At 43.3% G+C, this 24,827-nt stretch overlaps 1 protein-coding gene across 2 annotated transcripts in view; it reads left to right on the top strand.

Moving 5' to 3' along the window:
* SLC35F3 (solute carrier family 35 member F3) overlaps positions 1-24,827 on the top strand; it is a 135,824-nt gene that overhangs the window by 68,084 nt on the left and 42,913 nt on the right. Inside the window, exons 1-2 of one of the 2 annotated variants that reach the window (XM_044420203.1) lie at positions 2,105-2,195; positions 15,094-15,418. In XM_044420203.1, the coding sequence (XP_044276138.1) occupies positions 2,120-2,195; positions 15,094-15,418 (401 nt within the window). In that variant the 5' untranslated portion in view covers positions 2,105-2,119. Of the gene's footprint in view, positions 1-2,104; positions 2,196-15,093; positions 15,419-24,827 lie in introns of those variants that run through there. The other variant, XM_044420194.1, reaches the window with a different exon arrangement.

Genomic DNA, 24,827 nt, shown 5'->3' with positions numbered 1-24,827 from the left:
TCCACCTAAAATTGTAGCCTCCGAAGGCTACTTTTCAACTGATTTAAACAAAAAAAGGGGGGATATTTTGTATTCATTTATTGCTGAACATTTCTATAACACCTTTCATATCTTTAAAGAATGCCAAAGTGGTTCACAAGATTTCTTACAGATGTGTGCACACAGATACAATACTGGAGGGTTTATGTTGTATTTTGTCTATGTTGGCTATGCTGTTTCATGGCTCCATCAATTTCTCTGGTGCTTAGTTTTGGGATTTATTAGCTTCAGATATCTTGGTGGCCTTAGGCACAGTCCTATACATATTTATACAGACCTCTTTCTGTCTAAACGTGTATAGGATTGAAGAACTTTTTAAATCTGACTTGCTTTGTATGAAAGCTGGACCATGAAGGGAGCTGGACAGTGAAAGAAAGGAAGAATAGAAGGAGAACTGGACAGTGACAGGAAGAAAATTGATGCATTTGAAACATGGTGCTGGAGGAGAGCTTCATGAATATTTTATTTTTATTTATTTATTTTTCAATTTATAGTCTGCCTTTTTCCTACAAAGGGCTCAAGGCAGCTTACATCATTTCTCCTCCTCCATCTTATCCCCACAACAACAACCCTGTGAGGTAGGTTGGGCTGAGAGTCTGTGACTGGCCCAAAGTCACCCAGTTGGCTCCATGACTGAGTGGGGACTAGAACCCAGATCCTCTGAGTCCCAGTCCCATGCTTTTAACCACTACACCACACTGTATCCTGGACTGACAGAAAGATGGAACAAGTGGGTCCTAGAGCAGATCAAGCCAGAACTTTTCCCAGAAGCAAAATTGAGGCTGCCATAGTTTGGGCGCATCATGAGAAGGCAAGACTCACTGATGAAGACTATAATGCTGAGAATCTTGAAGGAGAAGAAACCAATTATGAGATGGATCTATTTCATAGACAAAGCCACAGCCTTAAGTTTGCAAGAGCTGAATAGGATTATCAAGGGCATAAATCAGAATCCACTTTATGGCACAAAACATCAACAGCTAATTGATATCAGTTTCATTGGTATGCCATCCCTCCATCTTTGTTTGGTGACAGGGAATGGTTGGCAGAATGTGTTTGCCAGAATCTGAAACATCTGGATCAAGAATGTCAGTAGATCCTGGCACCCACAAATAGCTGTACAGTGCAAACAAGCACCTGCTTGAGAAAGATTCCACTGGGCTATTCTACTGAATTTTATGTGGACTCTTATGTTAGCAGCAACTGTGGGACTTGCACTTTTGGAGAAATTGACAGAGCGGTTCCAGCTCATTCACTCCGTCCACTTTTTCTCCTCTTGCAAGGAACCCAGAGCAACTTGCATGGGTATCCTCCTCGCCGTTTTGCCCTCACAACAAGCCTATGAGGTGGCTTAGGTTAAGAACTGGGACCCACAAAGGCATTCAAGGAGCTTCATGGCCAAGTTGTGAAGTTCACTAACCAGCTAGTGGATTTATTATCCTCATCCTATAAACCGGTTAAAAAAAAGTTAGCGTGGTCTGAAGCAAAGTTTGAAACTAGCACAGGTTTAAGCCCTCGTTTGGAGCTGTAACATCCCAGTGATGTTAACAGAATGTGTCAGGAAGAAAGCAGAACACAACAAAACTTCATAAGCTTCTTAAAAACAGATGAAAACAGTTGGCCAAAGGTATAGGATGGCGCCTGGCCATCTCTGGATAAACCTCAGCCTAAGATGAACCGCAGCTTGCAGAGGCTTCCCGAGCCCCGCGGCCGCCCTGCCTCCCGCGCCTCCTCCGCTGCTCTCCGCTCCTGCTGGGCCCGGAGGGGACTCGCCCGCGCCCCGCACCCGGGATCGCCGGCGAAGCGGGGCGCCAGGGTGGGGAGAGCCCCGCGCCCGAGCCGCCGGGAAGGGGCGGAGACTGGCTCGTGACGCTTTGTTTGCAGCAAGCGGAGAGCGTGCGAGGCAGGAGGCGGCGAAGAGCTGCAGCAGAAGGTACGAGAGGCTGGGAAAGTGAGTCAGGCTCGCCGCCGCCGCCGCCGCCGCCGCGCCGTCGCCGGCTCCTTACGGGGAAGGGAGCTGCAACCGGCCTCAGGATGTAGGCGATCGGCGGCAGGGCTCTTGCTGGCAGGAGGGCTCATCATGAAGAAACACTCGGCCAGGGTAGCCCCTCTCAGCGCCTGCAACAGCCCCGTGCTGACTCTCACCAAAGTGGAAGGTAATCAGGCGTGCCCGCGTCCCCGCGGCGGCGGCGGCGGCGGCGCAGTCCTGCGGGTGGCTCGGTGAGGCTGGCTCCGCGGGAAGGCGTCGAGGCACGCGGAGCCACCGGGCAGACCGGCGGCGGCCGCCCCGAGCCGCTCCGTGGAGGGCGCCCGCGGCAGGGCAGGCACCTGCCCGGCTCTGCGTTGCGGCTCTCCTGGCGGCGCGGGGGAGGGGAGCGGAGCGGGCCCGCCGGCTTGCTGCAGTATCCCCCGCCCTGCTGGCGGAGGGAGGGGAGGGAGGGAGGGACGGGGGCACTTAAGGCACGCTCGACTGGGCTCCTTCTTGGGGAAGCTGCCGCCGCTGCGGGCTTTGCCGTCCGGGGCCCCTGAAAGTCACCTTTGCCGCTCAGCTCCCCGCGCGCCCTGCTGCGGGAGGGGCCTCGCCTGCCCCGGGCCCGGCCAGGCTGCCCCGGCGAGTTCCCCTCTGGGGCACAAGGTGCTTCCCAGCAGAGGAAGGAAGGGCGGGGAGTGAACTTGGTGCAGTGGAGCAGCGCGCCTCGGCCGCTGGCGGCCGCCCGTGGAAACGGCAGGACGCGCCGCTCGCGGTTTGGGGCGAGATGCTGTGGCCTGCCTTGGTGGGGGCCCCATTCTTTGAAGGAAGCAACCCCCCTTTCTGCTGTGAGGCTTTCCACCAAGTCTTGTATAGCAAATGCTGTTCTGCAGCCCTGCAAAGAACCCAAGGCAGCTTATATAATTCTGTTTCTCATCTTATGCTCACAACAGCCCTGTGAGGTAGGCTAGCCTTAGGGTCGGTAGCCAAGGTTGCCCAATCATAGGGCAGCGGGCTTTTCTTCTCTGCCACCCACCCCCAGTTGTGGATTATGTGATTTGCCGAATTATCTCATGGCATGTGAATTCCCTTGGTAAAGTGCACAGTGGAGGGTGGCTTCAGAATCATCCCAGCAGCCCACAGCAAGGCATGATTTCTATGGTGGGTTTGAGGCCGCCCGTGCCACATGCCCTGCCAGGGTCAGACAACACTGGAGAAGAGTTAAGCAAACCGTGTGGAATGCAGCTGCCCCCGTCCCCGTCCTCCACCCCCTGATAATGCAGACCTGGGCATTGACTGGTCCAGACACACGGTGAGCTCCACGGTGGGCTGAGGACTAGAACTTGGATCTCCTGTGTTGCAGTCCAGTAACTGAACCGCCATACCAAACCAGCTCTCTCTGTATATCTTGACACATATCTTCCAGGTCTTTGTGGGTGTGCAGATGTGTATCCTCCAGTGTTCATTGGGCTACTTGGAGAGGGACTTTGGAAACACTTTAGGGGTGCCTTGGCATTTGAGAGCATAAACTCTCACCACAGTTTCCAAAGAGAATTTCATGAAAGAGCCACTTAAGCTAGGAAGACAGTTGTGATGCCAGGTAAAAAGGAGCCACTTGACTTCTAGCCCCTGAGCCCAGCTGTCAGCCTGGATGACTGGTATGTGAGCTGGCCACTGATATCCAAGGGGAGCGGTGGTGTAATTCAAGCCAGGCTGCAGGCACAGTTTAGGGAGATGTTATTCCGAGCTGAGGCAGAAACTCGACTAACTCCAGTTTGCTTTCAGAGGCTCCCTTTTGGGCAGAGAAAAGTATTTGTACTGTGTTGCACAGGAAGTGGCATATAGAAAGGGGGGTGGTCCTAAGAAGCACTAGTGAGCTCGGGGGCTTCACCATTGTCTTGGGAACATGATGAGTTTCTGGCAGAGGGAAGTGGAAAAATCCTGCCTGGACTGGAGGAGAGAGAGAGAGAAAGGTATTTGTGTGTGTGTTATAAGAGTTGGTGTCATTGAAACATGGGTTAGACGTTGTCTGAATCCAACTGAGATAACAAACTGTGGTTAATCCTACACAGTTCACAACCAACCAACGAAGTATAGGATCTCTTCATGGATTGTTCTTGGTTGCCAAGCCTTAGCTTACTAGTGCAGCTGGGTTCAGATGCTGCAGTAACCAGTGTTTCAGTAACAACCAACAGTTCAGTGGCAAACAGTTCAGGGACTGTGTGTGGGTTATTGTGCTGTCAGAACCCGGTTGGATAGAGAAGGACCAGCAGAGAGTGTATTGGGGCAGGAAGAGAGTAAGGAAAAAGAAATTAGTTTTGCAACATAGAGCCCAGCACCATGCAGTTTTACTTAGAAGTAACTTCTATTGAATTCTTTGAAATTTGTTGCCAAGGAAAGGTGCATAGAACCTTCAGCCTTAATGGTGGAGTTGCAAAGGACTTATTTGTGTAGACAATCTTGTGGCCTGTGGATGTTTAGGACTATAGTCCGCATAGCTAAGAGTCAGGCATACTGAGAATTTTAGTACAAAATATCTGAAAGACTGAACTGCAGTATCCTCCAAAGATAGCTTTCTTTTTTCCCTGAACATTTTCTAGGGGGAGATTTTGTCTTTCTATATTTGGTATTAATTAGACATGTTTGTTAATGCATCATATGAATAATGGAATTAAAAGGAAGCCAAAATGTGGTAAATTCCATTGGCAGGAAAACAAAGTGTGTGATTAGAAAAGGAAAGTTGGGTAAAAACCAGAGAAAGAAAGACCAGAAGGATGAGAAATTGAAATGTTTTGAAGTAATGAAGAAAATTGTGAGCTGAGAAAATGATGCAAATGATAATCATATGGAAGGAAGAAGCAGGAACGTACAGAAGCAAGGCTAGATACATCTATAAAAGGTCTATGCATACTGTATTGTATAATTGAAGAGTGGAAAAGCAACAAATATCACTTTCTTAAATGTCTGAAGTGGAGAGAGAACTAAATTGAACTGCCGAAAGCCCCTGAAGAAAGTGAATGAAAGTGTTTATCAGTAGTATTGTCATAGGACAATACTAGGACTGGTCTACTTAGAAATATATCCCATTGAATTCTGTGGGACTTGCTTCTAACTTTCGTTGAATTGCACCAAGTAAGAAGATATAGACTGTGCTGTGAAAAAAGTTACATTTTAAGCTTTGTGGGACAGGGACCATGTTTCCCTCTTTTTGACTGAGTATAATTCTAAGAATGCTATCGGTATTGTGGACATCCAGTAGTATAAGGCAATTAGGAAACACAGTATTGTGCTTTTTTAAATTGTGAGCTTTATTGCCTGTAGGGTGTAAGAGCAAACAGGGTTCCTGCATCTTTAAGTTGCAGAGAAGAAGGGATTTCAGCAGGTATAGATTGGGTGATAACTACTGGAGCTATATGTGTCCTGTTCTCTTTTGCATCTGGTACCCTGGCAGCCTTTGTTAGAGCAGTATGGTCTTTCTTCATGTGCTATAAAATTGGGTCATTCCCCATGGTTTTTTGGGGGGTGGGGTAGGGTGGGGGCTAGCATTTGTTAGTCACTAAACTTTGGTGGCTGGCTTTCCAATTCTATTTCCTTATTTTACAACCACTGGGTTAATCAAGTAAATATTGGCACCTTTAGTGCCTCTAGGCCTAATAGTATTGCTTTGTAATACACCCAGTCCCCCAGTCATGTAAGTCTGAGTTAAGAATAACCCCTACTTACAAATGCACAAACCTGGAAGTCCCACCTCTACCTCAGGCAGCAAGCAGGCACCTGCAGATGGTAAGCACTGGGAAGAGAGGAGAGGAGGGGAACAATAGGAAAGGAGGACGGGAGGGAGGGAAAAAGCGGCAAGTGGTGAATTTGGAACATGCTCATGAAAAACTAACATATCCTATCCAACATGTTTCAGATCACATGGAGTTAGTGTGGAGTTCAGTGCTTGTAGTTACTTTATTTTTACTATATTATTATCATTATTAAAATACTGTATTGTGTTTAGGATGTTTTAGTGTATATGGAAGAGTTTCTTAAGTGCTTTATATGCTTTTTATATATGTGATCCAACTTGCATACGAGTTCGACTTAAAGACAATCGCAGAAATGGAACTTGTTCTCAACCTGGGAACTGGGTATAATGGATAATTTTTTTTCCCATCAGAAGTAAACATGAGTAGACTATCTTAAATGTGTGGAATTTAGACCCAGACGTACACCAGCTTTATGATAATCTTGTCTGTCTGTAGCAGTATGTGCTACTCCATTGTTTCAGGTAACCAGCCTCCCCAAACTTGATGCTCTGCAGGTGCTTTGGGCCGATTCTCATCACCCCCAAGGTGGCATCACAAAGAATGCCAGGAATTGTATCCATAATATTTGTTGGGCATCCAACTGGAGAAGGCTGAAGCTCACATTTTATAGGCAACGTGGGGTTTTTTATTTTTATTTTGGGCGGTGGGGGTGTGGAATAATGTTATGATGACTTGTCAGATAATATACTTCAGGGTATTAAAAAGAAGTCTTCAGTGCTCTGTACTATATTACTTCTATGAAGCTTTTTAGTAGTTTTCCTTACCTGCTACCCCAAGTCAAAAATAAGTGCTAAGATGGACACGCTGAAAGTTCTGCAGAGGAGATGTGCCAGAAAGTTAACTGCTTTGCAGATTATTCACCCCTTGACCAACCTAAACTCAATTCACATGGAGGAATTGAATCTGAGGGAATGTGCCACCTACCAGATAGACTGCCTAGAACAGTATTTTCATTGATATATTCGGCTTAATGCCTTCCAGGCTACTTTCTTTGCTTTACCGTAGCTGTTTTGTCCTAAAAGGACCTTATGATCTATCTGGTTCTTGGCTGCGATTTCAAGTTATTATATAGATGAATTCTGTAGTAAGGACTGGTGATGTGGTAATTTACAGGCCATTTATAACAAATGTAATTCTTTCTCCCTTTCTTTGTACATGTATGTATGTGCTCATCTGCAACACACACACTGCTTTTTTGTAGCTCCTGTAAAGCTTAGGCTGAATGTCTTTTAATTATTATTTTTTGTTTGTTTTTGTTCTCAGGAAGACAGTGAAACAGCAAAATAATGTGTTCTCCATCCTTTCTCTTCTTAGTTACCTGCTAGTTTCGTGGTTGCTGTGCATTGAATATCCACTCTTAGACTAGGATATGCAACATTTCTCATGCTACTCAGTCTTGAATGAATATTTGCAATTTTAACTCTTTTCTACACCACTGGTTTTCACTATACTGCTGATTTTCAAGGCGAAACATTTTCAGTATGTTCTGTTCTCGCTGCTAACACAGTGCAAGACACTTTTTTCCTGGTCTTAATTTTATTTCTTGTTTCAACAATAGCAGTGTTGCTCTTCTGCCAGTATTCAAAGGGTTAGGTAACCCAAATTGGTTATCTTTAAAATCTTGTTTGTAAGACCAACGCAAGCCCCCCCCCCCCCCCGACACTGCCAGCCCCAGCCTAGACAGCCTTTCTTGGGGCACTAAAGAACAGGCAGCAAGGCTGGCAGTAGCAAGAAGGGAAGGAAGGCTTCATGATGGCAGGGAGTGTAGGGAACTCGCTGGCTCTGGGCCAAGATATTGCAAGGTGTTGGGCATGAGAGCCCCAGAGCACTGCAACAGCAGAAGGCCCGTGGCCGCCCCAATACAGCCCCGCTGGCCGCTGTTTCGCTGCAGCGAATGCCATAGGGGAAAATGGTTGGTGGGCCTCTCCAGAGCATCTGCTGGTGAGAGCAGTGACTGGAGGCAGGGAGCAGCCATTCTTCCAGCTCTTCATGCAGGCACCTAACCCTGTTTTATGAGTTTGCCAGCCCTGAAAACTGAGAGCACTCTTCAAATCAGCACCTGTCTCGAGAAATGTATAAGGTGGGCTTTGTGCAGCTGACCGTTTGTGCCATTCAGCTGCACCTAAGAAACCCCGCTTTAAAACAAGAAGCTATTTTGGGATGGTATAATTTTAGAGCAGGTGCATGATGATGAAGGTTCTTTCCCAAACCATCATTAACCCTCCCTTGCAAAGTAGCAGAAGCAGGATTACCCTTCCATTTCACATTATGTGTGATCCATGGTTTCACTTTGGCATGCAAGCTGATACAGTTGAAACAAGACCAGTAATGTTCAGAAGTGGACCTTTGTTAAAGCTGTTCTTTATATAAGCTCAGAAGTTGAATTGCTCCCCTTTAACCCAAGCATGTACCCGTGAGGACTTGGGTGGAAGTTATGCTTATGTCAAGATTCACTGGGAATCTATACCCTAACTCATAACAGGATTTTGAACAGTGATGTTTGAAGGGGACAAGCAGTGGTATAACTAGGACTGGGCTTCAGAGGCAACATCCCAGCAGGGCCCCAGGTGACTACATAGAAATTAGCAGATAATTAGGGTGTTGAGGCATCAGACACAAACATCATTTTATTCCTACAATCATCGTGACACATTTGTGCATAAGATGTCAAGCTGCACATGAATTGTTGCTCCTGCTGTTTTGTCCAAGTGGGGAAACATATCGGGGATATAGAAACAGCAGTAAAGTTGGGATGACAACTGGAGAGGGAAGAGAAATGTTAGTTATATGCTTCAAAACTGAATTAATGCACAGGGCCATCTGAATGGAGCTGATAAGGTCATTAAGTCCAAGGTCTAAAATTACCTGGCTGCACTTCTGGGAACAAGCCATCAGCCAGGTAGAGGCCAGGGGCAAGCAGCCAAGAAGGGCAATGCTGAGGTTCCAGAGACACAGGTTAGGTGGGCACAAGCCTAAGTAGTCCAGGGAAAGCAAGAAGCCAGGTTCCAAAGAGAGAGTGGAGAAAATGGTGGTGAGCAGTCCTTCTCTAGCACTAGGAACCAACAGACTCAAACTGAAGCCCCTGGGGCTCAGTCCGATTCTTCTTACTGAGTGATGAGTCAACTGGTACAGTTTCTAATGCTGTCTAGGTGGCATCTCTGGACATCACAGTTCAGAAGGTAACTCTTCTCAGAACTATTGCCTTTATGACACAGGTACATGAGGTAAAAGAACTAGCTCCTCCTCCTCCTCCTCATCATCATCATCATCATATTATAACCCACATTTTTCTTCCTCTTAAACCCAAGGCAGATTACAAGGCTCTCCTCTCCATTTTATCCTCACAACCGCCCTGTGAGGTAGGTTAGGCTGAGAGTCTGACTGTTCCAAAGTCAAGCATGACTTCATAGCTAAATGGGGACTAAACCTTTATCTCTTGAGTTTTAGTCCAACACTGTAAGCACTGTACTACACTGTATTTCTGAAGGTTAACATCAATATTCATACACAGGTATGTGTGTAGACACATGCATAAGCATGTCAAATTTGGTTTGTGCTTCTAATGCCCACAATTAGTTCAAACAATACATTTTAAATATAACTTTTTATCTGTTTCATCATGCTTTCTCTTACTACTTTCCCAGTTGTGCACTTTAAAACGTTGTTCCAAATGCAGTTAATATCCCAGTATCATCTCCAAATCCTCATTACTGCAGTTTTCCTCTTCATTTTAAAGTACAGAACTCACCGTATACTTCCACTTGCCCACCCAACCCCCACCCGCTATTTCATTTGCCAATGGCACATTGGCAGGACTGTTTCTTCTTATTGTGAGATTTTATTTGATTTCCTCTAGCTCTTTTACAACTCTGACACTCTTAACCTTCTTTTTTGTAAGGGAAAGAAAAGCAAGATTGAAGCCTACTCAGCCAGCATTTGCAGAGGCAATAGTGGCTGAGCATGAGGGCCCTTAGCAGATGGCACAGCTGCTGTGAAAAACTTCACTCTAGGTATAACTAGGAATGGAACAGAAAATAGAACAGCTAAAATATTATTCCCCTTATACAAAGCCTTGGTGCAGCAGCGCTTAGAATATTGTGTCCAGTTCTACTTGCCATACCAGAAAAGGGACATTATTGAGTTGGACAAAAGTACAAAGAAGGGCAGCAAAAATAATCAGGGGGCTGGAGCATCTCCCCACTGAGGAGCAGCTACAACCGTTGGGACTGTTTAGCTTAGAAAGAAGGTGAGTAAGGGGAGACATGAAATGATTAAAATAATATGTTGTATGGAGAAAGTGGAGAGGGAGAGATCTCTCCACTTACGCTTGAATCCAGGGTCATCCAATGAAACTGATTGGTGGGAGGTTTAGGATAAATAAAAAGAAGCACTTCCTCACACAGTGTATAGTTAAACTGGGGAGTTCACTGCCATGGAAGCGGTGATGGCCAATCTGGATGGTTTTAAAAAGGGGATTGGGCAGATGCATGAGGGAGGAGGCTGTCAGTGGCTACTAGCCTTGCTGGCTATGGTGCTACCTCCTTTACCTACATAAACCAGTTGCTGAGGAGCTTGGGTGGGCAGAGGTCTTGCACCCATCCAGCTTGAATGATCCTGTGGGCAGCTGGTGGGCAGCTGGTATGCCACCATGTGTACAGTGCTGGACTAGGTGAAACTTTGGCATCACTTGTCTTATGTTCTTGCATTATTTCTGATCTGTGATTGGAAATCTCTTTGTTATCTTCAATCACAGGAAGGAGATAAGGGGTTCCTTTCCTCAGTCCTCTTTTAAGCAATTGGAAATCAGGGGATGGGCTTGGGGATGGGAGCAGGTAAGGCCTGCAGTAGGGGCCTAGCCTTTATGCATTCCTGGGTACATTTGCTGTGCCAGAATACTCTGAGCCTATTCTCAACACAAGGGGTATTTTATACCTAACATACGCCTGCCTGTTAGATTTCTTTCTGTATTCACACTCTTCACAATCATGTTTTCTAATCAAGGTTGTCCTTCAGGCTGTTAAATAATTAAGCTGTTGTTAAATCTGTCTTTTTAAACAGGCCTCATTCTTGCATAACTCTGCACAAATATCTCAGCCTTCTACCTTTGATCCTATTCAAGCAGCTTACTTTGTGTTCATTGCATAGCAATTCCACAGACTTCACTACAACAACTCTAGGGAGATTCTCTTTGATTAAAAACAAAAACACAGAGCCAGAAGTGGGGGAGATCCCCACAAAGTAAAAGCTGTTTGTCTTCATGTTTTTGTTTAAAGGGTATTGTCCAATGGTGGATCTTGAAACCTTTACGTCTGAGAAAGTGCTGTAGTGTTTAGGAAGAGGGGATGGAATCTTGCCCTTGGTGTGTGTACTACTTCGTACAATATATACATACCATTACTCTCGGCATAGACAAAAATGGTCTTTTGTTTATAGAGAGTTGATTCCATATACCCATGTATTACTTTGGTCAGCACTGTCAAAGTCATTTGGCAGCATGTTTATTTTAGCTAGCAAGTACGCCTTTTCTTGGCATCCCTACGTAGCAGTTTGCTCCTGGAGAGCAGAATGCATATGGCATAGTTTAGCCATCTTTCCTGCCATGTGAGTGTCACACCAGTGGATTGGCCAGAATTGACCAGCTATTCCTATTACTGCTGAAGGCTTGCACGGAACTGCTTGTGGTTGCTGCTATGGGCACGGCAGCACAGCATGTCACATTGCAGTGGAACAAAAAAATATGCCACTGAATGATCTCACCGTTAGGCAGATCCTTAACGTGATACAAGAGTAGGAGTTGGTGAGCAAAACATGAACAAAACTGAGGGAAGAGAGAGAGAATCGATTTTTCTTCTCGGCCATTTCAGCAGGAGACAATCTCTCAGACTATGAAGGTTTAATCATAAGTGTATTTTTCTCTGTCGGGTACCAAAGGATGCACAGTTGTTTCACCTCTTGTATGGCATTCTTCTGCTCACATGAATACCTCCACAGGGAGGCAGTACAGATCAGCACAGGTGGAAAAGAAGTTTGCGATGTCAGAGTGAGGAAATTGGAATGGGTCATTCATGCCAAATTACAGGAGATAGTGAAGAAGGATTCATCATGGAAGGTCAGGCTCAGACACAGTGGGATGTTGCTTTAGGGGGAAGAAGTTTCAAACTATTTCCATTTCCACTGCATTGTATGTGTCACAAGCCAGCTGTCAGTGGATACAAGGAATGCTAGCTTAGGGCCTATCAGTAGAGCCATATGTATACAGTTCTCCTGGTGTTCTTGCATTATTTGCTTCCCCCTGGCTTCTTCCCTCCTTGCATCAACTTTTTTATGATGCTATTGGCTGTCTTGGTCTTCTCAGACGGTAGACCTGAGTTCTTGCAAGTGAGATTTTGCTTAGGCAGATGGAGGCCCAGAGGTCACAGTCCCTGTCTTTGCCATTGCTTCAGCTAATCTACATCTTATGAGTCTTGGGCTCAAATAGCCTTCCCTACTCTGGTGTTCCCCAGATGTTTTGGACTATGGCTCCAGTCGTCCCCAGCCAATCACTTCTAGAAGCCACCGGGGTTGGGAAGGCTTGACTATACAGTAGACTGTGTTGGTAGGATAGGCAACCTTTTTCATTACGGTGAGGATTTATACCTTAGTCTCTCTAACAGATTAGACTCATGGCCTATATTGTAGATGACAGAAGACAGTTTTTACAGCAGTCAGTGAAAATGGATAAAGAACATTCTTAAATCATGTACTACTTCCAAAATTGGGATAGAGTATTTTAGTTGGCATATGCTTTACTTCTTCCAGTGAGAGATCAGAAGAACATCTTTGGAATTCAACCCTGATGTGTGTGATCATTTTCACAGTAAAGTGACACTTAAGGTATTGGGTATCACAGTATTTCTGCAGTGTAAACACCTTTGTCACTTTGTTTAACACTTGGCTTAAGAGTACACGTGGACCATTTTGTTTGCAACAATGAATGTATCCAAACTATTTTTCCCATGTTTGTAATTAGTATTTAGCAGATTCTGTGAGCAATGGTATTTCATTATACCCCTATATGGACTGGGAGAATATGTACATGGAGTGCTTTCCAAAGATGAAAGCATTGCCCAGGTATTTACTTATTTATTACATTTCTGTCCTGCTCCATTGTTGAAGCTGTCTGGGCACTTCACAACAATTAAAACCATAAAATACAGCATGAGATACATTATACAAGTGTTAAAGTATTGTTTGCAATAGGAATAGGACCCAAAGCAAAAGCCAGCAGTAACGTCAAGTTTAGAATACAATAACAGATTGAATATTGAGATTGAAAAGCTATCAAGCACAATATAGGTGCCAGGTGAGACAGGGGGAGCTCACTGCATTGAAGATAACCTTAAGGTCTTGGAGGAGGCAGTTCTTTAGGTAGCATTTACAGCTCTGGATGCTAATACCAGCACTTTGAGCACGGAGATAAACTGGCAGTTAGTGCAGATGGTAAACATACTGGCATAGTATGATCATGATGATCACTCGCTGTTAACAGTTTTGCTGCCCTGCTTTGCAGCAGCTGAAGTTCCCAGTGTTTTCAAAAGCAGCATGTAATGCATTGGAGTAAAAGCAGCATATAATGCATTGGAGTAATCCAGATGAGATGTTACCAGAGCATAGATAACTGTAGCTAGGCTATCTCGTGGTATGTCAGCCTAGGCAAATAAAAGGTGCACGGGGCCACCAAGGCCACCTCCACCTCTTGTAATGATAGTGGATCTAAGAGCAGCTCCAAATTATGGACCTGATCCTTTACGGGTAGGGCAGCTTCTTCTAGAGCAGGTTGAATAAAACACAAACCAATCACTAACCTCTGTCTTATCTGGGTTGATCTCACTTTATTGGTTCTCATCCAGACCATTACTGTGGCCAGGCACTGTTTGAGAATAGTCATGTCTTACCTGGATTTGATGAAAAGCAGAGATCAAGCCGGGTAGTGTGCACATACTGATGGCACATCAGCAACATCTCCAGATAACCACCCCCAGCAGCTTGATGTAGATGATAAACACTATGCAGGATAGAATAGAGCCCTGTGGAACCCCGCAACATAGCTTCCAGGCCACAGTGTCTCAACCACAGCCTTCTGGAATTGGCCATCCAAATCAGAGCAGAACCACTGTAGCACAGTGCTTCTCAGTTCCCAACCCAGACAACCTATCCAGAAAGATACAAAAGTCAATCATTTGAAAGCTGCTAATAGGTCCAAGGAATGAACAGGACTCTGCTCTCCATCTCCCACTCCCAACAAAGGTTATCCAAATGGGCAAAATAACAATATAAAATAAATAACAATATAAAATATCATATAACAATATAACATATCATTTAAGAGTCCCTGAACCACCCATTCAAGCATGCCCTGGAAGGGGTGTTGGCTACTAGCTTAAATGTAGTATCATCATTGGGGTTCATGTTAGGGTTTTTTCTGGAACTACCATCTCCTTTAAGAGGTATACCTAAGAGAACAAAGACAAAGAGAGTTATGAGAGCTAGTAAGATTTGCATGGGCCTTCTGTATTATTCTGCCTAAAAATGTATATTAATGCTTTGATTTGTATTCTGTAGTTATTTCTTCCCCTATTATATGCTCATTTTGTATTCCAGTGGTAGGATAATTTGAGCGCAGAGGATATAATATTTTTCAACTGGCTATGTTTCCTTATATTATGCCTGTCTTGTGACTTGGCAATAATAGCCTTATTTATTTTACCTCTGGTGTGCATTACAGATTCTTTTCAGGTTTCTCTCTCTCTCTCTCTCTTAGAATGAAATCTCTAGGCTTTTGTAGTTTGGATATAGAGGAGAAAAGCAAGATGATTTCGTGCAGAATGAACTGCTTACTCTTGTTATTTACAGAATTGCAAACTGATTAAAAAAGACACACTTGAGTTTTGGAACTTTTATGAAACCAAATAATTCTTGTTTGTACCTCAGCAATATTATGCTTTCTGTATGTAGTCTGTGTGTCAAATTGACATATTTCTATAGGTTTTCATTCCATTCCATTGACTTTATTTGAGTACTGTTTGTCTTGGATTAATATAATTCATGCAATAATGGGATCTGAAACTTAGTCGTAGTTTAAGACAATGTTGTATATTACATTTTTACTTGGGTAGAGAACAATGCATGATGTAGCTGATAACTCTCTGCTTGGAATGTAAAATGCTGCAGAGTATTCTTCACTGGTTTCCATTTAACTCATCTCCCTCCCCTTTCCCCCTCTCTTCTTTTCAGGGGATGAGCGTTCCCATGATTCTCCAGCACCAGCAGAAGCCCAGGCCCAAGCTGGCATGGAAGCTGCTGGAAGAGGGAGCCGATGTTGTTGGACATGCTCTGTGATCCAGCTTAAGAAAATTTTCTGGGGTGTGGTGGTGGTACTTGGCGTCTGTTCCTCCTGGTCAGGTTCAACCCAGCTAGCAAAACTGACCTTTAAGAAATTTGATGCACCCTTCACTTTGACATGGTTTGCAACAAACTGGAACTTTTTATTCTTTCCTTTGTATTACATTGGACATGTTTGTAAGTCAACTGAAAAACAATCTCCACAGCAAAGATACAGGTAAGGGAGATTAATGGTTTTAGTTGTGCTCTCATGTGTTCTTTTCACTGATCTTTTCTTTAAGTCTTCTTTGTGCTCTTAGAAAATATAACTGTAAAATGTTTTACAAATGTCCCCTCTCGATTGCATACCTAAATGTGGTGGTGGGAAGGGGGGGGGGGGGTTGAAAGTGCCAGAGAAACTGAGAGCAATGCCTCCAGGAGGCCAGACTGTCTCTCTACACTGGTTTCCTAGCAGGGTCACCCAGAGCAAAATGGTCAAAGCTGAAACACCAGAATAGAATGTACCCACCACCTTAAATGAGTAGCAGTCTCATCACCAGAAGGGCACGGGATATCTGTAATGATGATGGTGCAAGAGAAATGCCCGAAACTGGGCAGTAGCAGCAGAGGTAGAAGGTGACACTGGTGAATGATCTTCCAGAGACAACTGCAGGGACACTCAGGCTAACTCTGGTTACTACAGTGCAAAAGCAAGCAATGCTAAAACACATGTGAATATTCTTACCTTGTAAACCCTATAATGAAGCAGTCCAGAATGAAAGGGGGGGGGGGGGAGAACAAAGGACACATACAAATAGTGCTCTTGGTAATGATGCAACTAGATCAAAGCCAAAAGGAAGTCCAGTGGCTGACATTCACAGGAAAGGCTGATCGTGCACAACATGTACAATTGGAAAACGGAAAGTAAGTATGAATGAAGGCAAAGTAAAGACTGTAAAACAAGAAATGGAACCATTAAACATCATAGTACTTGGAGTGAATTCACTAAACTGGACAGGAGTGGGACATTTCTGGTTGGACAAACAAAATGTTTTAGTCTAGAAGTGATAACTTTAGAAGAATCATAATACTGAGGCAAGAATTAGCACAAACATTGGGGGGCTATAATGCAGAGTCTGACCAAATAATACCAATTAGAATTCTTGGAAAACCTATCAACATAACCATCGTTCAATCTGTGCTCAACAACAGATGCTGAAGAAGAAATCAAAAATATTTGTACTAATGTCCAAGAGGAATTAACACACCAAAACTAGATATGGTGATTATCATAGGGTTTTAGAACAAAATAGGAAACAAAGCACAATCAATTCTTGTGGGGGAAATTTAGCTTACAGGTCAGAAACAAACAGGAGAAAGATTTATAGAATTATGTGAAGACGGCTGTCAGTTTATCACGAATACATACTTGAGGCAATCAGACAGACAACTGTAGAAAGAAAAATCCTAGATGACAGAAGAAATACTCAAAATTGCTAAGGACAAGGGAGAAGGAAGCAAAAGCAAGAGGTGACAGAAATAGAGTTAGATTCCAACTCTTTAGTAACTATCAAACAGAATGAAGACAAAAAGAATTATTACAGTGGCAGAATGGTTTCTTATAGGCAGATGTGTAGTTTATTTTCTATTCGTTCAGTCTGTGCATATGGCATAGCATAAAGAAAACTGGAGTAGGATGAGAAACAGGAGCAGTAAAATTGTTGAAGGATACATTAATATTAGATGTGCAGATGATACCATATTACTGTCAGTATTAATTGAAATGCCTCCTGGTGAAAGTGAAAGAAGAATGAAGTAACTAGAAAAGATGATCAATGGTAAGGACAATTTCACTGGAGACCAAGGCCAAGTTCATCCACAATATCCTGATCATTATACATGGGTGTGAAGGCTGGACAGTGAAGAAAGCTGACAGGACGAACATTGATGCATATATAACATGGTGCTAAAAGAGGGCATTGTCAGTGCCGGAGCTGACAGACAAACAAGTGGGTCCTACAGCAATCAAGCCAGAACTTTCCTGGAAACGGAAATGATGAAATTGGAGCAATTATACTTTGGGCACATCTTTAAAAGACAAGACTCACTGGAGACTGCCCATCCCAATGCAGTGCTACATACCAGCTTTGTATATGTTGCTGCTTTCTGGGCCTGCCCGAGTCATGGTTACATCTGAATGTAAGGTGGCGTGAGCATGTTTGCCCCAGTGTTGTGGCAAGTATGTTCACATTTGAAAGTTGTCCTTAAACTGGTGGGCAGGCCATGTTTATGTTTGTGCTGCTTCCGCTTGGAATGTTGGGGTCCTTGTTTCACTCCTTGATATGAGTTTTTGTTTAAGTATCTGTGTGCAGCATGTTGTCAATAGCTGGTTGGGGTGCGTGTGTATGTGTGGTCCTAGTCAGCCTCAAGGATACTACTTAGATTCAAGCATGGAGTGTGTGTGTGCAGTACGGTGCCTGCAATAAAGGTTTGGTTGCGTCTTACCTGAATGTTTTACTGCTCTGTGTTTTTCTGAAACACAAGGGCAAGGTGTGATTCCAGCATACATAGGATCAGTGTGCCATGCTTCGTGGGTGTTGTGGGTCAGTATATTGTGGGTGTGCTGCTGCAGTCAGCACTGTGCTCAGACCATTCTTCCTCCCATTCTCCTCTGGATGTTTGGTCACATGGCACTTGCCTCCTCTTTGCCTTTTTCCCATCTTGCTCCCCTATCAGCTTTGCTTTGACCTCCAGAAGTTTCACCCTGAAAATGAGTGACAGTGACAAATAATGGAAGACACACACCCTTCCAGAAAAAAAGTCTAGACAAACGCACAGCTTAATTAAATTCTCTTTCATACCTGAAAAGAAAGACTCACTGGAGAAGACAATAATGCTAGGGATGGTTAAAGGCAGAAGAAGAAGAGGAAGATCAGCTATGAGATTGATCAATTCCGTAAAGGAAGCCACAGCCTTGAGTTTACAAAGCTGAGCAGGGTTATCAAGGAGAAGGACATTTTGGACATTCATTCATGGATTTGCTGCAAGGAGGCAAATTGATGGCATTTAATTACAACAGCAATAAAATGACCATGAGATTGACTATGGAAGGCATTCACTAGATTGTTAGTTACTACCAGCATTTCAGAAGTAGGTTCTTGAGAAGAAGAATGAGACAATAAAATGCTTAAATATGTGGAGAAACTGTTGGTGGAGTTTGAAGGCTATTGTTGGTATATTTTAGTTGATTGGATTGTAGATAAAGGCCTGAGAAGTGTCTCACTAAAACTCAAAGGTTCCAGTTTTACATGTTGAGCATCTACCATGTACACAAGCTGGAACTTAATGATTCTTGCCTACCTGGAGCAGCTTGAGACTCTATCTCAACTCTAATTTTTCTTCTACCTTCCTGGGTTCTCGAAAGGTGCCAATGGTCCATCTCCTCATATATTCTTTTCTTAGGTTCCAAGTGCCCCTAGAAGTGTTCCCCAGCGCACATGGCCTTATCTGATCCACCTGTCCTTTCGGCCTTCTCTCTTGATTCCACAAGATTAAAGAGGTGAAGATTATTCCTATGACAATGTTGTCTAGCAAACACGATAGGGATCCTTGAGCCTCCAAATAAGTTTGAAACCCCACTTTCAGGTAGTTTAACATAGAGCATAAACTGTTTCCTTTCCTTTTCTTTGAGGGAGGGGCTGTTTTACCCCTTATCCTTTAATGAATGAAAGCTGTAGTCTGACTTGCATACTTTTAACAATCTAAGGATCTTCTTCCAGTATATTAGCTTGCACTGTGAGGCAATATGCATAGACCAAGGCGACACAAGTGGAAAATAGGCTGAATTCACTCAGCTGTGACTGAAGAGGTAGATGGTAGCTGCCTCCCCCCCCCCCCCCGCTCCTGCTCCTGGCAGCTTCTGAAGTTCTTGCACAGTATTTAGGGCAGATGGAGAGGTGATGGCACATGCTAATTGTGCCTTGCCCTCCAGCCAGGTGGACATGTCCACTCTTATTTTATGAGATTTCACAAAGGATGCATCTCACTCATGTATCATACATTCATTTGCTTAAATGTCTAAGGTGTCATTTCTTTTAGAATGGAAAGCTGCTTTAGTTTAAGTGTATATGAGTGGGGGGAAATTGGAATATCTACTTTAAACCTTACTTCAGAGTGCCAAAGCATACAAATTCATAAATGCCAAATTGTAATGTTGTTGTTAGTCGCGAAGTCCTGTCCGACCCATTGCAACCCCATGGACAACATTCCTCCTGGCCTTCCTGTCCTCCACCATCCCCCAGAGTCAGGACAAATCAATTTATGAGACTGACTTTTGGAACAGTGATCTTCAACTCTTGCCAGAGACTGCAGAACACAGATTTCAAGTCAAGTTTGCAAAGTTATTTGATTTACCAGCTGTTCCTTTATTTTGAGAAATTTCAGAAACATTGACTAACTGTCTTCAGTCATTTTTTAATTCATAGTTGGGACGGAATTGCTTTGGAGAACTTTCTTACTGATTTTAATGTTCTAAATGCATGAGTCAATGCTGCCAGTGTTTTCTCTGGCATTCTGCTGATTGATATTGGTGATGGCTATTGTTTTTGCTTGGAAGAAATGAGACTGAGACCATAACTAAATTAAGAAGGTACAAAAACATTAATTTCTGCTGCATTTAAGCATCATCAGCAATGATTGTCCTGGCAAGCTTCTCTTAGATATTGGCTGTTTTTTTGTTGTTGTTTCTAAAGGTTTTGGTTTCATTATTCATACTGAGTCCATTTTTGGGACAAGCATTATCTGGAAGTTTATTGAACACTGTTTTAAAAGTTACTGAAATTTACCTGAAACTTAAAATGAATGATCTTTATTGTTTCTTCTTATGAATGTTGCCAGCATGCTTCAGTAACTGGTATATTTTATAGTGTTGTTTTATTAGTGTCTTTCTCTATAGCTTGCATAAGTAACAATATGAATTTGTATGGGTGATGAAGGGACTAGTTTTATAATTATTGTATCATAGGCATCTTAGGACCAAGTGTGTATGAACATAGTGCAGCTGATCTACACTACCTTTTTTAATCTCAAGAGGAGGGATTAGCTGAGTGGGAAGATTTAAAGCTCCCATGTTCATGCGTGGTGACCCTAATTCCAGTCGTGGACCCAGACACTTAGACGTGATGAACAAAGTGAGGTTCAGTTGCATGCTGCATATTTTAATGTTTGTTCTTTGGAGGTTCTTTGCCCTGTCCTGCACCTTGCAATGGAAGGGTGTTGTGAAGAAATGCCCTGTATACAGCTATTGTAGTTCTGTAACGTGTGCTTTGTGCAGCCTCTGTGAAGTTTTAATAAATATGAATAGGTCTGAGGCTTTGTTTTGTTGCTAAAAAGACCTATGTCGTTTTTGTTTAATGATGTCTTGAAGTGGTGGGGGAAAGGAGAGATAATCACTTTGAAAATTATTAGATGGGACCTTGCTCAGATGAATTCAGTTCAGATTGGGAATTCTAACTAGATGGAAAAGAGTATAAATGAAGATTAAGTTATGACAGCTGGCACGCACTTAGTGTTAGTCCGTAGGCAGAGATAGAGCAGGTCCCTTAGTGGATATTTTGTGTTTAGGCTAGCAGAAGACTGAGGACAATGTGAGTATTTAAGATTTCATTATTATGCTATTGTTTCCCTGTGGGATAAGCTTAGGTGGCAGGTGAAGAACAGGAGCTGTAGTGCTTGGACCCATTTCTCCTGCCAAAGAACATTCAAGGGAAGTAGGAACAGCTTCTGACTTGGAGGAAGAAGATGGATTGGCATCTGCAGCTGAGGGACCACTGCCAGTGGACCCAAAGATAAGCCTCATTCAGCTCAGAGACTCATTCAGTCATAGACACTATGGGAAGACAAAGTGAACCTGTTGTTGAGATGGAGGTGGATCAGCCATCAGTAATCCCTGGTAGGGTGACAGCTAAAGATGCAGGCCAGCGGAGAAGTGTCAAGTACTCCAAGAGATCAGACCCCCAAGGAAGAGGGCCCACCTTAGAGGTGGATTTTGGCTATTAGAGTCTGGAAGGGAGGAGGGGTATTCTGTTTCACATCAACTTCTCACTAATCGGTCACATGTCTTTAATGGCTAATGCTCTAAGCTAGGGTGTTGTTGTTGACTTCAACAATATGCTGCATTTGTTGCCAGTCTGCTTGGTTGGCATTAATTTGATAAAGCTTTCAATTGATGAACCATTGTCTATGTATGTTTGGAAGGAGGAAAGAAGTACAGTCTGAGCAGACTGAAGCCAGAAGCTGTACCTGGTTGTAAGGAAATTTGGCAGGGCTGGAGGATTAGGGAATTGGTATGAGGTAAAAGGTGACCTCAGAGGCATGTAACAGTAACTGTTTCTCTTGAGTCTTAAATAATTGTCACTAAGCAGTCTTGAAAAAGCTCCCAAAGAAAATATTATTAATTCTTTATGTACAAAATATCAATTTAACAAAGTATTTGTTTAAAAGCTCATTTGGTCTCCAGTGCTGGTGTACACTAGTTGGTGGTCTTTGGTGTTGGTGTACTGTTAGTGTGGGTGGTGAAATCCCCCATAGATGTAAACTCTGCGCCCCTGCACTGGGACCAGTGCTTTATCACTTGTTCATAAATTATTTTGAATAAGGAATAAGCAGTAAAGTAACTCATCAGGTATTCTGATGAGATCAAATTATTTAGCATGGTTAAAAAAGGGCGTATGAAGAGCTTTGAAAAAATCTCTGCAAACTGGGAGAATGGGCATTAAGATGGTAACTGCAACTCAGTGTAAACTGATACATATTGAGAAAAAAAGGAAAAATCCCAACTTTATGTCCATGATTGGATCTAAGCAAATGGTGACTGACCAATAAAAAGATTTTGGCATTGTGGTGGACTGCTTGATGAAATAGGTAACCCATTGTTTAGTTGCTGTGGAGAAGGCAAATTCCATGTTGGGAAAATTAGGGGAAAAATCAAAAGTAGAACTACCAATATCACATTGTCCTTATAGAGTTTGATTGCTCCAATGTTCTGCTTGTGGGTTTCCTACAGGCAGTTGATTGACCCCTTTACAAACAGATTGTTGGACTAGTTGGGTCCTTGGTCTCATCTAGCAGGGCTCTTTGTATTGTCTTTCCTAACTTAGTTCATGCTCTGCTTTTTTTGACATTCCTAAAAGTTACGTCAGCATGGAGTATCCTAACATTATCTTTTGCATTGAGTGGCCAGACTCTTAATCTTTGTTATTAATTGTACAATTGTTCCTCACAGATTTCTATTGTAAACCTCCTTCCTGCTGATGTCTACAGTACATCTTACTGCTAATTAGTATAATCTCTGTTTTGCATCTAAACTAAAATTCCAGTAAACTTTTCATCTTTTTCAAAAAAATCTTCTATTAAGTCTGTACTGATATAGAATTATTTTATTTCTACAGCTTTGGTTTTCAGTGATAGTCAAATTTAATAAACTGTAGGCACAATATTAAAGTGAATAATGCTTCTCTGTGGTATGATCTTTTAATGAATTTGTGGTTTGACATGGATGCAATTTATTCTTTATTTATTCAATTTATATGCTGCTGCACTAGCTATATGCTCTCTGGGCAGCTTACCTCATAATAAAATCCATATATAAGATGCAGTATATGGATTAACAAGTCATTGCAGAAGAAGGGCGGGGCAGATGGTTCGTATCTATCCCCACTTCTGGTTCTTCCCGCAGCTGGAAGATACAAGGTAGTGATGTCAACCGGCCCTCAGGCTTGCTGTTGAATGCCAGGTTAATCCATAATAAAACATCCCTCATCCATGACTTAATTATGGATGAGGGTGCCAAACTGGTATGTATCTGACTAGTCAGATCATCTGGACCCATTCCAGTCTGGTCTCAGGCCTGGCAGTGGGACTGAAACTGCCTTGGTTGCCCTGTATGATGACCTGTGCAGGGAGAGGGACAGGGAGAGTACATCCCTGTTGGCTCTGCTGGACCTCTCAGCAGCTTTTGATACCATCGAGCATGGTATCCTTTTGGATAGGCTAGCAGAGTTGGGGGTTGGGGGCACCACTTTGCGGTGGTTCCATTCCTACCTGGTCAGCTGATTCCAGAAGATCGTACTGGGGGATTGTGGCTCTGCACCATAGCAGCTTTGCCATGGAGTTCCACAGGGTTCCATTTTATCCCCCATGCTTTTAACATCTACGTGAAACTTCTGAGAGAGGTCATCCAGGGGTTTGGGCTGCGGAGTCACCAGTACACTGATGGCATCTGGTTCTGCCTCTCTTTTACATCCAATCCAGGTCAGACAGTGGCTGTCCTTAACCAGTGTCTGTCCCATGTGATGGGCTAGATAAGGGCCAATAAATTGAGGCTTAATTCTGACAAGACAGAGGTCCTGTTGGTAGGTGGATCAACTTCCCAGGTAAATGATCTTTGCTCTGTCCTGAACAGGGTTGCACTCGCCCTAACAGACAGGGTGCACAGTTTGGAGTGCTCCTCGACCCAGAGCTGTCCCTGGAACTCCAGGTGGCTGTGGTGGAGAGGAGCACTTTTCTTCAGCTTTGGCTGGTTCATCAGCTGTGCCCTTACCTGGATGAGCAGAGCCTAGCAATGATGGCTCATGCCCTGGTAACCTCCCAGCTGGACTACTGTAACACACTCTATGTGGGATTGTCCTTGAAGACAGTCCGGATACTTCAGTTGGTCCAAAATAGAGCAGCCAGGATGCTAACAGGGACGGGCAGATATGCTAATATAATGCCAGTTCTTTACAATCTACACTGGTTACCAACTGAAGTCCAGACCCAATTTAAGGAGTTGGTGATAACTTATAAAATCCTAAACAGTTTAGAACCTGGTTATCTGAAGGAGCATATCCTTCCCAATGTGCCTGCCTTCCCCTTAAGATCTGGATTGGAGGCCCTTCTTCAGGAGCTCTCTTTGAAAGAGATTAGGAGAGTGGCTACCCAGAGGAGGGCCTTCTCTGTGGTGGCACCCTGTGGTTCTCCAGAGAGGAGTGCCTGGTGCCGACACTTTATTCTTTTCGGCATCAGGCCAAAACCTTTTCATTATTTTAAGATTTATTTTTTTTTATTTTAGTTGGGTTTTTATTACTGATATTATGCTGTGCCTTTGTTGTTGGATCATCCTGAGCTTTTAAGTATAGGACGAGGTACAAATGTTTTAAATAAATACATAAATAAAATATAATAAACATCAATATACAATAAACTCCGCAATTACAATAAGTCCAATAGCAATAAAAATCCATAAATAACTACTAAACGTAATTAAGACAAAAACAATATAACAAACAAAATAAACATTATATAAAGGATCCGAAAACTCCATAAATTAATTATAATTTAATTCAGATCAGTATCTATCATTTATATTAAAAACATGAAGGCAGCAGCATTTAATAGTATAACATCTTTTTTAAAATCATTAAAATCAACAATTCACCTATTAAAATAACAATGGAACAAGAACATCTTAAGTTGGCATCTAAAAGCAAGAAAAGTAGGTACCAACGAGCCTTCCAGTGGAATCAAATTCCAGAGTTGGGGTGCTGTGCTTCCAAAAATTCCTCTTCCTTGCAGTCTCCCCCCTCACTTTGTTAGGTTGAGGAATACAG

Source organism: Varanus komodoensis, unplaced genomic scaffold (assembly GCF_004798865.1).
Source record: "Varanus komodoensis strain SLA01 unplaced genomic scaffold, ASM479886v1 scaffold1, whole genome shotgun sequence".
NCBI classification, from domain to species: Eukaryota; Metazoa; Chordata; class Lepidosauria; order Squamata; family Varanidae; genus Varanus; species Varanus komodoensis.
The sequence above is the reverse complement of the archived record's forward strand: the minus strand, read 5'-3'. Positions and strand labels throughout refer to the sequence as shown.